At 32.4% G+C, this 17953-nt stretch overlaps 2 protein-coding genes across 2 annotated transcripts; one reads left to right on the plus strand and one right to left on the minus strand.

The window, feature by feature from the left end:
* Positions 1 to 2958: 2958 nt before the first annotated feature.
* LOC110627071 lies at positions 2959 to 3555 on the minus strand. Its single transcript, XM_021773306.2, has one exon. It carries the CDS (start codon positions 3553 to 3555, stop codon positions 3172 to 3174), a length of 384 nt encoding a protein of 127 aa, XP_021628998.1. The 3' UTR covers positions 2959 to 3171.
* Positions 3484 to 17409, plus strand: LOC110627070. The gene is made up of 13 exons (XM_021773304.2): positions 3484 to 3624; positions 3714 to 3932; positions 4959 to 5035; positions 5717 to 5792; positions 5880 to 5952; positions 6044 to 6095; positions 6662 to 6723; positions 7431 to 7494; positions 15476 to 15533; positions 15625 to 15711; positions 16270 to 16363; positions 16862 to 16964; positions 17265 to 17409. The coding sequence occupies exons 2-12, from the start codon at positions 3850 to 3852 to the stop codon at positions 16952 to 16954; spliced, it is 819 nt and encodes a 272-aa protein (XP_021628996.1). The 5' UTR covers positions 3484 to 3624; positions 3714 to 3849; the 3' UTR covers positions 16955 to 16964; positions 17265 to 17409.
* The last annotated feature ends 544 nt before the right edge of the window (positions 17410 to 17953 follow it).

Genomic DNA, 17953 nt, shown 5'->3' on the forward strand with positions numbered 1-17953 from the left:
TTTTTAAAAAAAAAAAGGATAAACTATAATTTAGTCCCTCTAGTTTAGTGAAATATAACATTTCGTCCCTCTATTTTAAAAAATTATTAATTTAGTGACTGTGATTTTTAAAAACTATGCCATTAGTCCCTCCCGTTAGATCTTCAGTTAAGTCACTGTTGATCTTCAATTTATAAACTGATCAATAGAAAGTTAAATAGAAAATTCCTAGATTGCCCTTTAACTAGCGTTGATGGCGCTTGCGGGTTTGCCCACATTTTCCATACTTGATTCCTCATCTATGAGGGAGTCGCAGTTGCCCACTTCAAGGAGGCAGGGGGCTATTGAACGGCCTACTACTCAGAGCAATTTTTCAAATGTGGCGGGAGTTGGAGGATGAGCATTTATTGAATAGGGCATGAGGTAGAGTGAGGGAGAGAATGAGACAGCAAAGGAGTGTGGAGTAGTCCAGTACAAATATGTCAAGTACAAACATGTCAGAGAGCTGGGGTAGAGAGAATCCGAGAAGCTTGGTGGATGCAAGTGAGAGCGAGAATGAGTTTGTACCTTGGTCACATGAGCAACTGGGCACACAGAATGAGAATGGGGATACTAATGGGTCTAGTGGGGAGCAATCTCCTGATCTTGGTGAAATTGAGAGGGAGAGGGTGAGACAGATTGTTTGAGGATGGATGGAGAGTGGCATTAGTGATGGTACATCTAACGTGTCCCAATGGAATGACAGTCTTAAATGATAATTTAGAAAATTTCTATTTAACTTTTTATTGACTAATTTATAAATTGAAAATTAATGGTGACTTAACTGAAAATCTAACAGAAGGGACTAATGATATTTTTTTTAAAAATTACAGCAATTAAATTGGTAATTTTTTAAAATAAAGTGATGAAAAGTTATATTTCACTAAACTAGAGGGATTAAATTACAGTTTACCTAAAAAAATACACCGATGAAGAGAGCAAGTGAACTCTAAAAATATAGTAACAAACTAACTGTTTTTTTTTTTTATTTTTTATTTTACAAAAAATAACTAGTTTTACAAAAATGCCTCCACCTTTTCAAATCAGTGAGGAAATGCACTTTTGGATTATTTTTAGTCTCCATCTCTCTACTAATTGGATATAGGGCTGGGTGAAGGGAAGCTTTATGGGAATAAGGAGAAAAAGGCTAAGAATAGTAGTTAAAGGCTTTACTCAAACATACGTGAGATTTCTAGGAAGCCTTTGTTCGGGAAGCCAAGATGAATTCTATTTGTCTCCTGCTCTCTACTGCTGCAAATTGAGATTGGTTTTTGTTCCAATTAAATAATAAAATGCCTTCTTGAACGGAACTTAAAAGAAAAAGTTTATGTGAACATCGACCCGGCAATAGGAGAAAAAGGTTTGCAGACTTTGAAAGACATCTATTATTATATATACCAATGTATCTCCATTTTCTTCCCAATGAATAGGGCCAAGAAGGCTAGAGGTGATCAGCAGAACCATTCTTAAACCTCTTTACCATGCACCTCTATATTAATCAGTGTAAGTTATTTGATATATTCAATATTATTATTATTCAGTGTATTTAATATTATTATTTTAATTTATATAATAAGTAAACTTGTGATTTATTTTAATTTATTGACTAATTTGATAAAAAATTATATTTCATATATATCAATAATATTAAATAAAATAAAATACTATATATATTTTATATAATAACTTTTTAATAATTTAAATTTTTATTAAATTATAATATATGTATAAAAATAATAATGAAAAGTAAATAATGAGATTAATAAAAAAAGATATCATTAAATAAAAATATATATTTTAAAAATTATTTTATTAGTCAAATAAAAATTTAAAAATTATATTATAATTTGTTACTAAAATTTTCAAATTCAATTTAGTCATTTTAGTCATAATCATGATAAATTAAAAAAATTAATTTTATTATTTAAAATTTAAAATTTTGAATATAAATATGAATTAATGGAAATATTTAAAATTTTTTATTTAATAAGTTTTAAAAAAATAATTCTATATTATAAATTATAAATTTTTTGATAAAAATTAATTAAGATAAATAATTAAAATAAAAATAAATATAAAAAAAATTTTATTATATAAAATTTTAAGATTAAAATATAAATATGAAAAATATAAAGGTTTGAATTTTTTTCCTTTTAGCAAAAAGGCGTCGCCGCACCTCGGATAACAAAAATTCTCATTCCTTTGCTTTTGATATTATGAAAAAAACCACCATCTGAGTCTTTTCCTCTTCCTCTTCAGCTCTTTGATTTACATCTGCCAGTAGCTTTGTCCATCACCCTAAAACTGCCCCAGTGAAAAAGTTGGCCTTGTACTTGCAATTGTATAAAAGACAAAGACATATCTCTTTCATCTCTACACATGAGCAAATTGGGTTAAAATCCTCAGTCTCTCTTCCAACCTACGAAACACTGCATATGATCTAAAGCCTTCCACAAGAAATGCCCATCACGGCAACACCCACTTCCTTTTTTTGCTTTCCCATTGGTCCAACAGTTATTCACTATACTGTTGCTGAACACCGTTCCATTAATTAGCATGAAGAAAATCCCTCTAAGCCTCCTCCAAAAAAGATTGCACATCCCTCTTGCTACCCCCTTTTAATCTCTACTTAAAATTAAAAAATCAGCCAGAACAAAGGGAAGAAAAGATAACTCCAATTCAAAACACCACTCAGCGTGAACAGGGAAACATATATATTCTCAATAATTTCCCATTTCTCATATTGCAAATTCTTTCCATGTTGAGTCGATAGTCAGGGGAGACCAAATAACAGCAATTCAAATCAATGATGCCAAGAAGAAAATCAAAATTGTTCTCAATCACATCCCAAATCCAAATTGCAAGCTTTTTCTATATATATTGACATAAACCCATTTATTGATCATCAAAAAGTTATATGCATCAACAAACAAGAAGATGTTTTGAAGAAAAATCATAAATTTCCTTCTTTTGTTTGTTTTATTTTCTCAAAAATAAGATAATGTTTACTGGCCAATGATCAATACAAGTATAAATCTAATGAAATACAACAAATAAGAACCACTTCGTCAAAATTCAGTGGTATACCTTTCCTGTATCTCACTCACACCAAAATCTGATCTCCCGATTTACTGCTCACCTCCAAAGCGCAATCTATGCAGGCCCAATCTCTCCTAATTTGTCAGCTCCATCGACGGCGACACCCACGCGTTTCACGGAATTGAACAACGGCAAGACTCTCTTCCTGTAGTGAATCGGGCGAGAAAGCTCCTCCTCGATGTCGATATTGATGCTGGTGATGCCAATCTCCTTAAGGCGGAACCCTAACTTCTCGCCGACACGGGATGCCATTTTGGCGTCCCAGAAGTGGTGAGATCGAGGGAAGCGGTTGAGCCTGGTGCGGTACTGAGCGAGGAATTCTTGTTCCGTGGAGGAGGCCATGGCTATGATGGTGGACGTCGTGGGATTCGTGACCTGCGCCGTGAGTTTGCGGCACGAGAGGACCAGGCGTAGCATGTGTTGATGATTCGCGGACATTTTTCCTCGCACAGAGAGAGAGAGAGATGTCAGCTACTTCGGGAGAGTAACATTATTTGGAGAATTGAGGTACACGTGGGTTTTTGAAACGACACCGTTTTTCAATATAAAAAAATGAATTTTCTTTTTTGTTATTCAATTTTTATTTTTAAATATAGTTGATCAGGTACCGCCGGAGTGCGCCTCGGCCTGCACTGGCAAATTTTTCCAAACGGCCAACGTCAGAGAACGAGAAGCCCTGATTTATCGGTTGGATTATCCCGGAAATCTCAAAGATCGGTATCGAAGAGAAGGATGTTCGAATCGGGATTCCATTTGTGCTTTTTACTATTGCCGCTACTCATCCTTCACTTTATGCCTAGAATTTCAGCAATAAGGTAATTAGTGCTCTTAATTTCTAATTTAGTTTTATCATGTCCTCTGTTAAGTTTCATTCTTTTAATTCTCGTTGTCCTGTGTTTGGTTGCTGAGAAAACAGGAACTTGATACGTTTTCTTCTTAAAAGGCTAAGAATTGTAGACAGTCGTTTTAAAGAAAACAGCCCTTTTCATTGTAATTTTCGGACTTCAACAATTTTTTTATTCATGATACAGATGAAATTAGAAATGTGGGTAATTTACGTTTATGAGTTTTCTGGAATGTATTGTGCCAGCCATAGCTATCTTTATTTGTTTTGAAGTATCTTTTTCAGTTTTTTCTTCTTGATCTTCTAGATCTTGCATTTTCATTAGGATTCCACTTGGTCTTCGTTTCTCCTTTTGTTTTTTGTTTTTAATAAAGTTCCTAACTTCTATTTCTGCAGAATAACTTATTAACGATGTTAGAAAGGTAATTCTAGACGATTTTAGAAAGAAAATATTTTTCCTGTTAGGATGCACTTGACAAATGGTACAGATTGCCATTTGCCGCAGGTGGCTTTCAATTTATGTTAAAAGGTGGATTTGTGCTGTCATGTTTGTTGATGAAAGTAGTGGGTAACTTAAAGTTGTGAGGGGACGTTTGGAACGTAAGTCCCTTGCAAATAGCAATATATGGAGTTAGCGATTTTTTCTTGGAAAAAAAAAGATAGAATAGCGAAAGGACATTTGTTAAAAGGTTGTAGGGGCATTAATTAAGGATATGATGATGGTTTTTTATTTAGATATTGGGTTAGACCCAAGAATGTTGTTCTGGCCTAATAGACATCATTGAGTCGAATGATGCAGCAAGGCATTACATTTGTTGCAATCAAAACTAGGCTAATGTTTATTTTAAGCGTTTTTCCTTGTATTGGAGGCATTACTTTCAAAATTCTGATGTGGTTATGCATTGAGTACTTTGTAATCAATATCCTTTCATATTTTGAGCCATTATACTTCATCTGGCAGAAACTATTGTGGTAAATTCTTTTTATTGCATTACAGGAAGGATATTGGTTTTCAAGAAACAAAAATTTGCAGAAATACGGTTCAAGGAAGATTTTTACTATCTGATGATAATGGTGAGTATTCTCTATATGTATTTATAATTCTTGCCAAGCTAAATTTTAGGTTTGCATTTAGATTTCAGTTTAGGATCTTGGAATGAATCAGGAGAATCATTATTTACTAAGCGAATTTCCTATTAAAGAATGACTTTCTAGGAATCTCATTCATTTCTTAGATAAATTTAAATAAGCATTACCTTTTAAAAAGATCAGTCAAGATTTTTTTTCTTTTTATTTTTTAGAAGTGTTAAATAGAGAAAGTACAAAATTTATCTCTACCCTCTCTAACCTCAATTCTAGAATTTTTTTTTTCATGGAGACACCTTTTTCTTTCAAAAAAAAAAAAAATGCAGATGATATTGTAATTGTTTCAGAAAGCATCAAATAAGCAGGTAGCATGTTTCCTGATTATCAAGTTGTGCAGATTAATTGAAGCATTTAGACATAATAGTGAAGGATATTAACAATATGGTGTGAGAATTCACTATTAGAATGTCCACAAGAAAGCAAATTCTGCCTGTTCTAGATTATAAATTTGTATAATGCATTTTGAATGCATAACTGTCATGGTGAAAAATGCACTCACTTTGAAAATGATTTTCCATATTACAAAACAAATGATTTCTTGGACATATTATCTGATATATTAGTTCCTTGAACTGAACCACTATCACCTTACATTGTGATGCATTTTAGGCCATGTATGTGATGCTTTATCAGTGGATCCACAGTCCCGCTGCTGCCCTGAGAGAGGAGAGAAATTCTCTTGTCAGTGAGTTTTTCCTAATCAAGTCTCCAAGGTTTTCTTCCTTTTCACCAACCATCATTTGAACTGATGAGGGTTTGTTCTTGTTTGCAGTGGATGTAACCTTCTTTCACAGTGTTGCAATTCCTATGAATTTTGTGTTTCATGCTGCCTGAATCCTGCAAGGGTATCTTCTCGACTGGCCAGTTGGTTGCTTTGTTCTTATCTTAATCATGTAGTATGCAAAATGGAACTTATTGCTTGGATTTATTCTGCAGACGCAAGAAGAAGAAGTCATAAAGTTGAAAATAGCCAAGCCATCAACTGCAGGTTTTTGCTTTTTCTTCCTTCTCCAGTTCTCCTTCTTATCCATGTTAGAAAAAAAGGTGAATATGATAGGATGAAGTAAAGATGGTTTCTAAAAATAAAAGGATGCTTTTTTCTTGAACATTAATAAAGGAATGTTTAGCAAAAAAAGATGGTTCCTTTATGATATGATGAAGTACTATGGTCGTGATTTACTTTGTAGTATGCGTACTTTTGTATTTCCCTTGGAAGATATAAGGATACTATTTTTGTGGATGGAGCATTGGACCTTCATAAGCTATGACATAATGGATCTCAATTCTCATGCAGGAGAATTTAAGTTCAGTTTTATTAAAGTCAAATGATTGTGTGAAACTAGTATTGCAATGAACATTTTATGAATACTAATTTATTTAGTTTGGATGATATATTGTTATTCTAGGATTGGTTGGTTATTGATGAGTTCCCGTTGCTGTACATTTTTTTGAAGGGATCTGAAATATGAAAGATTTAGATTACATTTCCATTCTATACCTTTTTCAAATACTTGAAATATGAAAGTAACGGGCATCTCCATTCTTTTTCGGCAGGGACTTATGCAAGCATTTTTGATTTCTGTGCTGGGAGGTGCCGTCATAATTCTGAGAGTGTGGTAAGTGTTAGTTTTTGTTTTTGTTGTGTGCTTGTGGAGTTGATGGGAAATATGTGTGGATTGGTATCTATTAGAGGTGACCGGAGAACTCCTACGGAATGTTGGTTTTGAGTTGGGGGATTGCTGGATGGAAAAAGGGCATTATCTATGTCTTAGACCTTGTTAGCTTACTTACTAATGGTGTTGAATCCCACATCGATTGTTGAAAGGGGTAATGTACTCCTATATGGGCCATAGGCACTCCTTCCCCTTGAGCTAGCTTTTGGAGTAAGTTAGGTCTGACCCAAATTTAACATGGTATCAAGGCCTCCCATCTGATGTTGGGCCTCTTATAAATATGTCACGCACGAGTAAAATTCTAAACGTGAGGGAGTGTGTTGAATCCCACATCGATTGTTGAAAGGGGTAATGTACCCCTTATATGGGCCATAGGCACTCCTCCCCCTTGAGCTAGCTTTTGGGATGAGTTAGGCCTGATCCAAATTTAACAGGTGGCAATGAATTAATCATAATTGACACTAGCTATGAAATTATCATCAGAGCCAAATAAGTTAATAAGAAATTCAAGCTTAAGATACAGGCCCTCCATCTATTTTCATTACAAAATGTTAGCGTTAACAGAAACTTTTATGTGATTGCGAATCATTCCAGTTTGTGTTGATCTTCTAGATGTTATATTGCATCTGAACCAAGTGCGAATATTGCAGGTTCACGAAAATGCTTATCTTAGTGATTTCCATCATTGCTTTTCCTTGCCGTCAAATATGTCAGGTGCATGGCGCTTTTCTTCTATTTTTGTCCTCCTCCTTGTGTATTTTTCAGCTTTAAACCTTGGGATATCTTAGCAATGGGATGCCTATGTAAAACAGCTTAAAGTTCAATAGAGTAGAAGTGTAGAACATTCTTCTACTGTCTGCCTGTGCGTAAGCTTTATGAATTGACTTCTCTTTCTATCTCTCATTCCTTTTGCTTTCCATGTTTTTATATGTGGGATGATGTGGTGGGCAGAGGAGGAGGGTAGTTAGCAATATTATTTTGGCTGAACTATAAATTTGCTTCTGAACTATTTGAAAGAAGCACAGTGCATTTCTGATCTTTAAATTTTTATCCATTGCACCTGTCTTTTTATTTTTGACCTGTTACGTCCTTCAATTGTTTATTTTTCTAAATAATACAAACAGTTTTCAAATTTATCTATCTATCTATCTATCTATCTATCTATCTATCTATCTATATATATATATATATATATCATTTCCAGTCTATATATCTTCTTCCGCTTTATAACTGTAAACTTGCAATTGGTCGAAAATAAAAAGTCAGGTATCTAATAGGCCAAAATAAAAGATGAAGGTGTTATGGCTAAGGACTAGAGCAGTTAATGTATTTTCATGTCCTTTGACCCTCGTTGCTATTTGGTGTGTATTTATCTATGACCTAAATTGATAATGCATGTATGAATAGGTTTAAGGGTAAAACAAAAAACAGTTAAACCTTTTTAAGTTTTCACAGTTATATCCCATCCACTTAATTTTAGCAATTGTCTCAGTTTTGAAGGTTAGTTTTAAATTTGTCCAATGATCAAAATTTAAATTGGGGGTGCTTACTTGGCAATTGACTAGAATGAAAATGTTTTGTGGGTCCTACAACTAACAAATATCTTTGTCCTACTCAGCTACCATATAAGCATCTCCAACTTCAATTATGATGATGGGACAAATTTATATGTGACCTTTAAAATTGGTTTAGACTTTAGATTTGCTAAAATTAAAAGATTTAATCATAAAAAATTCTATTCTTTACAAATTTTTGCAATTGTATCCTATTAAACTTTGAACTTTATATCTTGTTTTTAATGCACTCTACTATTATTTCTACGGTTAGAAACTAATGAAATTACCATGTCATTTGACACATCATCACCATCACCATGTGATTCTATCACGTTAGTAAAGTTCAGGATAGAATTGGTAATAATTTAAAATTTAGGGTTTAATTGAAAAATTTCAAAGTTTAGGTTGCAATTGTATTTTTTTTTCTTTAATGTTTAGGGTTTTTTTTGTCATTTTTCTAAAATTAAAATTTATAAGATTTTTTTTATAGTTTTATAAGTTTTTATTATTAATTGTATTTAAAAAATAATTTATATTATTATTTTTATTATAATTTTTTTAGTTTTATCAATAATTTAGGTATACCAATTTATTTTAATTCAATATTGAATTAACCTATTTTCTAAATTATTTTTTTTTTGAAATCCATTCTAATTATTATTATACTTTAAAAAAAGTGCATGATTAATAATATGGTTGAAAGTCGAAATAATGCTATTTAGAAACGTATTAAAAAAAGTTATAATTAATTTTATTATTTTATATTTTTAAAACTAAATTATGTAAATTTGAAATCAATTTTTAATATTTTGTAACTAATATATGCAATAATTTTTTTTTCTTAAGAATAATAACGAAAAGTAAACCTATAGAATATATTCAAAAAAAAAATGGGTATGTTGAGTCAAGATAGGATAAGAAGAATTTTTTGTTTTCTGAGATATTGATAAAAATAGTAACAACATAAAGTTGATTTTTAAATACAATTAATAATGAAAATTTAACATTATTAAAATTATAAAGTGTTGACCAACATAGGAGGTTCCTAACCCTAATTAGGAAGATGTAGATCTTTGGGATCGTAATTAGACTTGATTATAGGGATTTTATTCTTATTGTAAATATTCCTGATTTAGGTTGATTCCTTGTGTATAAATGCTTAAACCTTGTAAAAATTAATTCAATTGGAATAGAATTCAAATTTTTTTTCAAAATTTTTCATGGTATCATAGCCTTGCCACTTTAATTAGCATAGGTTTCAAATCTATCACAAAAAGTTAGGGTTAACTAATAGGTCAATTTTCTAGGCGACTATATCAAGGAAGTTGTTCGACACCGCCCGTACAGAAGAAAAGCCCATCAAATTTTCGGCAATCCCTGGCTATGCGACCCTGCTCGGAGCACGCTCATGTCCTCACGCGCTGCCATACCATTTTGTCTCCTTCCACGCGCCGACGCGTGAGCCTTTCTTCGGTGTCCTTTTCCAATCGGCTCTCCTTTCTAGCCTCCCTCTTTTCAGCATGTCGTGCCACTGAACGGCCCTATTCCATGACCGGATTCTCCTTTGGGCTTTTCAAGGTGTTTTAATAGTAACTTGGACATTCTTGCCTCTTTGTGTTGCTAGCCCCTTTTAACCTTTAAAACGTCAGATAAGAAAGGCACTAATGGAGGTGATGTACGTGTTTTTGATACTGTTCTATGAATTATCGATTCTAGTGCAAATAGACTCATGACGGGTCCTCTAAAAACTTCCTTATTACCTTCCATGTCTACAAAAGAACACAATCAGAATAGCCGATGACTCTTTTGTTCCTGTCTTTAGAATTGGATCGATTGTTTGTACTTCCAATACTAAGTTATCCTTTGTTCTCCATGTTCCTCATTTCCCTGTTAATCTTTTATCTGTCAGTGCTTTTACCAAAACTCTTAACTGTGAAATTGAGTTTTTTCCTGACCATTGTGTTATTTAGGATTTTCAAACTAGAAAGAGGATTGACTATGATATACTGCACAATGATTTATATATGTTGGAAGGAAATATGGATTTGAATTCACCTCGGGCTCTTTTCGAAAGAAATCAAAGTGTCAACTAGAAAATCATATAGTGGTATCGATGGTTAAGACATCCATCCTTCTTTGTTTTAGAAAAACTTTATCTTGATTTATTTTTCAAGGCTCAATATGGTTATTTAGTTTGTGATACTTGTGAGTATGCTAAGCATACAAGAACCTCTCCGGTAACAATAGAAGTAACAATAGAAGTACGACTCCTTTCGTGACAACTCATTCTAATGTTGGGGACTTACTCAAACGGTTTCACTATCTACTAATCGTTGGTTTGTTATTTTATTAATTGTTGCACTTGTATGACTTGGTTTTATTTGATAAAGACAGAGAGTGATGTGGTTTCATGTTTTTATTCTTTTCACAATATGATTTTGTACTCAATTTGATACTAAGATAAAAGTTTTGAGAACTGATAATGCTATAGAGTACATGGATGTTCGTTTTTCTGCTTATCAGGAGTTTAATGAGATACTGTATCAAACTAGTTGTCCTTACACTAGTGTCCAAAATGGTATTGCTAAAAGAAAAAATAGGCACATGTTAGAAGTAGTTTGATTTCTCTTTTTCACCGTAAACCTTCCAAAAACCTATTGGGGAGATGTAGTCTTAGCTGCAACTTATCTCATTAATAGAATGTTTCTCAAAACTCTTGCCATTAAAATCCCTTTAGAGGTGCTACAAGGAAACAATGCTTATATTGTTCCACCAAAAGTGTTTGGATGCACATGTTTTATTCATATTAGGACAGGTGTGAAGCTCAATCCGAAGCTCTTAAATGTGTTTGTTGGGTATTCTCCCACACAAAAAGGTTATAAGTATTACCACCCTTCATCTAAAAAGTATTTTGTCAGTACAGATATTACGTTTAGAGAGACTGAACTTTATTTCAGTACTATCCTATCACTTTTTCACGGAGAGAATAATGAGAGAGAAAAGATGATTTCTAGTCTTATAACTCTACAGTGTTCTACTCTAGAGGAGATTATTAGTGATTAAGAAAAGATAATTGGACATTTGGATAAATTAGATTTAAGGAGATATTCAAGAAGAGACACAACAGAAGCAGAAAAAACCATTTTGCAGCCTACTCAGTGTCATGAATCTTCCTTTTATCCATTTGGTGAGTCAAACCTTGAGTCCATTAATGATCTAAATAAACCAGTTGTTCAAAGGAAAGGAGTTAGGTCTTGCACAAAGCACTCTATTTCTAACTCTCTCTTATGATTCTTCGTCTCTACCCTATAGAGCCTTTGTCTTGTGTATTTTCTCCGTGTCTATCCCATAGGATTGGAAGGAAGCTTCCAGAGAGTAATGATTGAAGAAATGAAAGCCTTAGCTAAAAATGAGATATGAGAGTTAATGTCTCTTCTGCCTAAAAAAAAAAATCAATTGTCTGCAAATGGGTGTTCACCGTGAAACACAAAGCAGATGAATCAATTGAAAGATTCAAGGCCAGACTAATTGCCAAGGGATATACTTAAACCTATGGAGTGGATTAGCAAGAGCACATTTGCCCCTGTTGCCAAAATGAACTCAATCAGAGTATTGCTATTTTGTGTTGCCAATCTTGTCTTGGACCTCTAGCAATTTGATGTGAAAAATGCATTCCTCCACAGAGACTTGGAGGAGGAAGTGTATATGGAAGTCCCTCTTGAATTTCTTGATGAAAAAATACAAAGAAAGGTGTGCAGATTAAAAAAAGGTTTTGTAGTAGTTTAGTTTAATCGATTCAGCAGAGCTATGATTTCCTTTGGCTATCAATAGAGTAATGCTGATCATACTCTATTTATCAGACATCACAAGTGTAAAATTATTCTTCACATAGTCTATATTGATGACATAGTAATGATAGAGGATGACATTGAAGAGATGATTCGACTGAAAAAGCTTTTGACTCAGGAATTTGAAATTAAAGATCTAGGAAAATTTCAATATTTTATAGGAATTGGGGTTGCCAGATCAAAGAAGAAATCTTTATTTCTCGGAGAAAATACATTTTAAATCTTTTAAAAGAAACTGATATATTAAGATGCAAACCAACAAAAACTCCCATTGAGAGCAATCACAAATTACACGTAAGAATTGGTGAATTAGTGGATATTGACAGATATCAGAGGTTGGTAGGCAGACTGATTTATCTTTCACATACTTGACCAAACATAGCATATGCAATCAGTTTAGTCAGTCAGTTTATGCATGATCATCGTGAGTTTCACATGTAAACAGTTTTTCACATTTTGCGATATTTTGAAATCTGCTTTTGGAAAAAGTCTCCTATTCGCTAAACATTGGTCATCTTAGCATACATGCATTCACATATGCAAATTGGGCTGAATCTCTTAATAATAGGAGGTCGACTAATGGTTACTACATACTTGTGAGACGAAACCTTGTCACGTGGAGAAGTAAAAAACAAAATGTTATTGGTCAATCAAGTGCTGAGGTAGAATATAGAGCGATGACACAAGATGTTTGTGAACTTTTATTGTTGCAGAGATTGTTGGAGGAATTAAAACTGTTGGAGGAATTGAAACTATTGGAGAGGGATAAACTCCTCTTGTACTGTGACAACAAAGTTGCTATCAGTATAACTCACAATTCGGTTCAAGGTGACCGAACAAAGCACATGGAGATTGATCGACACTTCGTTAAAAAGAAGTTAATAAATGGTATCTTGAGATTAGATTATGTCAGCAATAAAATCTATCACATCTTGATTTGCAAGTTGAGCATGTGTAATATCTATGCACCAACTTGAGGGGGAGTGTTGACTGACTGTGCGGTTGTCGAAGCCGGTCAAAAATAACCTTTTTGGTTATCAACAATTTTACAACTGCAGATAGTGGCAAAAGGATCGAATCCATAGGGAATTGATACTTACCTATTTTTCTTATCAAGACCAAGTAAACAAACTGAAAGAAAAAAAACTGAAAGTAAAATAAAAAGGGGGGATTTTGAGATTGATGAATTAAACTAATACTGAAAGCAATAAAGTAAAGCAAATAATTGAAGTAAAGAAATTCAAATATGAGAAAAGCTCTAGTTGAAGAATTGGATCCACTTCAGTTGTTGAGATTGATTATTGATACTTAAATTCCTTTGATTCAATAAATTAGTTATGGAGATGGAAGACGCTTCTCACCACCATGTCTCTCCTTAAGCATAAATCAATTAGGGAATGTCCTCTAATTAATTACTAATCAACAAGTTGCCAAGGAACGTCCTTGGGCCTTTGGCATCTAACAACTGTCAATTGCATTATGAAACAGAGAGACATAATTCTAGCTACCCAAACGCATGGTGATATTGCTAGATTATGCAATTTCTTTAGTTTTTACACCAATAGTTACTTATGTTTGAATAATCCAAGTAATTACGGACTTAAAACTATTCAAACTAACAAATTATTACCTTGCAATCAAGAATTAATTGGCCCTATTGATCTAAACCACAAAGCAACAATGGAATTGCATAAATATTGAATAACAAAAGATAAACAATGTATGTTCAGATCTCCCAATCTATAAAACAATTAAAGTTTCACCTAATCTTCAACTAGAAAAAAAAGGTTTCAGTCACTCATGGCTGAAACAAAACCAAAAATAAAGAAAGAGATGAAGAGATGTGGCCACTTGCAATTCCGTATGTGTGTCCAAGGGAGAGTAGAAAAGGCATGGGGAGGCTACTTATGTGTCTTTTTATAGTTGAAAGTGTTGCCCTAAGTTTTCTTGATGAGGTGAAGCCTTCTTTTGAATTTTGAATTTTGAATTTTGAATCTTGATTACTTGGGAGGCAAGTATGTCTTGGGGGCAAGTATGTCTTGATTACTTGGGAGGCAAGTATGTCTTTTTGAGATTTGGCTTCCTAAACAAGCTGAATTTTGAATTTTGAATGTGCATCTTCTTGAGATTTGGCTTCTTGAATAAGGGAAAGATTTCTTGAAAATTTGAATTTCAAATTACTCTGCTGAATGTACTTTTCTTATTTAGCACTTTCCTTATTTATCTTCACTTCAGCTACAACTTGACTTAGGTAACAAGCTTGTTCTCCTTTGTCCCTTTTTAGGCAATTTTAAAAGCATTTTCACCAAATTACCCTTTACACTATTTTCTGCAAAATAAGATCAAAACCACAGAATTAAGCAGAAAAAGTGTAAATTAACATTAATAACAACATGATAAAATGGTCTAAATTTGGCTCTATCATTGACTAATATAGAAAATTCCTAATTAGGAGTATTTAGATATTTGAAATCCTAATTAGGCTTGATTATAGAAATTTTATTCTTATTATACATATTTCTAATTTAGATTGATTCTTTGCGTATAAATACTCAGATCTTATAAAAATCAATTCAATTAGAATAGAATTAAAAGTACCTCCCAAAATTCTTCATAAAGTTACATATTTCATAAAAAAAAGTTTTATAAAATTTAATTTGAGAGTTAATCATAAAAAAGTCATGATTTCAAAAAAATTCACAATTGCATTCTAAACTTCGCTCACGTGACAATAACATGTCAAACGATATGACAATTCCATTAGTATCTAACAATGGAAATAACGGTAAAGTGCATTTGGGACAAAAATATAAAGTTTAGAGTTTGATTGGCAATAAATTTAGTACAGGATACAATTGCAAAAATTTGTCAAAGATAGGGTTTTTTTGTTTATTAACTCAAATTAAAACGGTTGGATATAGTTGCGAAAACTCAAAAAGGTTTGGCTTCTTTCACCATTATGCTATATTAATATTTAGATTTTTTTTTTCTCTCAAAGAAAATAGATTGTTTTTTCCTCCCGAAAAAGAAATTGAGAATAGTTTTGAACTGTGATTTCTTGGTGCAGAATTATGCTTCTCTCTCTTTATTCATTTCTTTCTTCCATTTTTCTGAAAAGGGAAGTACGTAGCTCCCAATTTGCATATGATAATTTGAAATGATCCTGAGTTAATAGGTCATACATTTTTTTCTAATCACCTGTTGAAATCAAAGTTTAATTGTTTTTATGTGTATTGACCTTGTTTCCTATTCCCATTTTGCTGAAAACTTTTCTTGTATCGTTTATATCAGCTGCGAATTATACACAACTAGAAGCAAGACTAGTTGGCATTAATGTAATTGTTGGAAGGTAACTAAAGTACGATGGTGATCTGTTATTGTTTGAGCAAATTAAATTTCTTATCCGGGCTTATTCCTTGAATTTAATCACTTGTTGATAGGCAAGGTGAGTCCTGTGATTCAGCATGCAAGGCAAATGGACAATCATGCGTCTCAAATAAGCTTCTGGTGCTTAATCAATGTGACATGCAAGTAACATAAACTTTTCTTCTGTTTAGCTGTGCGTTTTTATATACTTGAAGTTTTCAGTTTTAGCATATTGAAATGTTTTCCCAAGAGGAAGAAAGAAACTCCTCAGTAATTGTTTCCATTCTGGTGTTCTGTACTCTTGTACTATTTTCATATCAAGGGTGGTCGAGTATCCAAGTGCAATGGTTGCGTTGGAATGACATATACATTGGGTTTTATTGCTGCAACAAAGAAGATTTAGTTAAATTCATGTCTTTTAGCCAAGCGAAGAATTTAGCAATTACATATTTCAACTTGGCATCTCAATCTCTGTTGCGCCAGGCCGATTTCGGTTTTTAGCATCTCAAATACTGACCCCCTAATTTTCACATCAAGTGCTAGTTGATAACATATCAGGATGATGTATGCGTTTAAATTCTCATCGGATATAGGAACTTTAGATGTAATGTGGTTGTGCACGATATGTGGTACAACGTGAATTTTTTTTTGCTTTGCATTTTCTAACATGATACTTACATATTGATTTGAATCTTTATTTATTTTTTCTTCTTCAACAGTATGCAGAAATATATGAGTTGCAAAGGAACATGTTTAGCAAGCATTGGAGCTGATCAGCCTGCAGAAGTTGTTGACAATGCTCCCAAACACTTGGTATTCCTCTTCCCTCTGGAGTTTTGGTAACTTCTAGACAGAGTAAAATATGAAATATTTGATCCTATAATGAAGCAAACATCAACGCATTGTCAAGTATTTTGTTAACAGTTGATAATTTATCATTGATGCTAAAACTACTTACATGTGGCCGGATCGTAAGTCATGCCGTGGAACTTCAGAAAATTATAATGTTGATCCATTTTTGCAGAGTCATGAAAGATTTACATGTTTATTTTTTTTTTTCATCAGCATCTTGCCAAAGTAATTTTTATCGATTTTTTTTTATATATACTTGTCTGTATTCCTATCTTTTATTTATATTCTAAAAGAATTCAAGAACTTTATGTTGCCAGCTTATCAAGGGAGATTATATTTATATATATATATATATAGATATAAGTGCTGTAGAAAGAAATTGTGAGGTGATGAGACTATTCCATAAACAAGTTACTTGAAACTAAAATTCGTACTGTATGTTTCCTCAATGTTTCACAGAACCCAGGAGCCTGCTTGTATACTCGAACACAATCAATGCTTTCGTGTGATGGCTCCCATCAGCATACTAGGAGACTATGCCCCTGCGCATAGTTTCTGCTTGGTAAGTTTTGTTTCCTTCAGTGTATCAGTTGAAAATATTGGAATTAAATATTGAAGCAGCAGGGTATTTTACATGCATGAATGGGACATATACATGTGCATGCAAAATTGGACATTCTGTTAATCAAACCAAACCAAATCAAACAAAATTTACATTTATATAACCCAAATAACTAATTCTTGTATTCTTTTTTTTAATATATTGGTGTATTTAGCTTTTCTGAAAAAATGTTAGTATAAATATACTCATAATACATAATTTATTGCATCTCCTTTTCATAATTCACAATTTATTTTGCAGGAAAAATTCTGTCCGGACGACACCCGTGAGGCAACAATCATTTACTTTATATATTTCGCAAATGTTACTGACGAGTTATTATGTATTTATAGAGGAGCAAATTTTGTACACAAAACAAACAGAAATGGAAAATTATTATTTGGTTTATATTTTTGTAGTTTTTTCTTTTTTTTTTTTGCCGAATATTTATAGGAGTTGAGTGTAGGAAAGGGGGAAATGATGAATCGAACAAAGTTTTGTACGATCAAGTCACGCGCTGCTAAATTGGAGAACGGGTAATTTACTTTGAACTACTTTTATAAGGTTAAATAAATTTAAATAAAATTAAATAGATTAAATAAAATGTAGCAAACATTGCATATTGTGAAAATAACAATCCATTGTGCCATGCACAATGCTATCATCACAATAAATTGCGGTTTCTCAAGACGTAGAAACTTGGAATCTTGCAGATTTTTGTCAATATTTCGTATGATAAAGTTTATTAAATATGATTATTACTATTTTTATTTTGATAATAAGAAATTACATTTTCATTTTCCACATAATATTAAATATTTTTAAGAAAATACTACTTAATTTTTATAGTATAGAAAATTAGTTAATTTTTTAATTTTAAAAAATTATTAAACTGTATTTGATATTTTAAAAAGTTTATTAATTAATTTTCATTAATTTTATTATTAAAT

Source organism: Manihot esculenta, chromosome 11 (assembly GCF_001659605.2).
Source record: "Manihot esculenta cultivar AM560-2 chromosome 11, M.esculenta_v8, whole genome shotgun sequence".
In the NCBI taxonomy this organism is placed as follows: Eukaryota; Viridiplantae; Streptophyta; class Magnoliopsida; order Malpighiales; family Euphorbiaceae; genus Manihot; species Manihot esculenta.

Coding starts and splice junctions, on each gene's coding strand:
- LOC110627071 (XM_021773306.2), bottom strand. CDS start 3,555: ATGTCCGCGAATCATCAACACATGCTACGCCTGGTCCTCTCGTGCCGC.
- LOC110627070 (XM_021773304.2), top strand. CDS start 3,850: ATGTTCGAATCGGGATTCCATTTGTGCTTTTTACTATTGCCGCTACTC. Junction 5,036..5,716: donor TTTACTATCTGATGATAATG/GTGAGTATTCTC, acceptor GATGCATTTTAG/GCCATGTATGTGATGCTTTA. Junction 16,364..16,861: donor ACAATGCTCCCAAACACTTG/GTATTCCTCTTC, acceptor AATGTTTCACAG/AACCCAGGAGCCTGCTTGTA.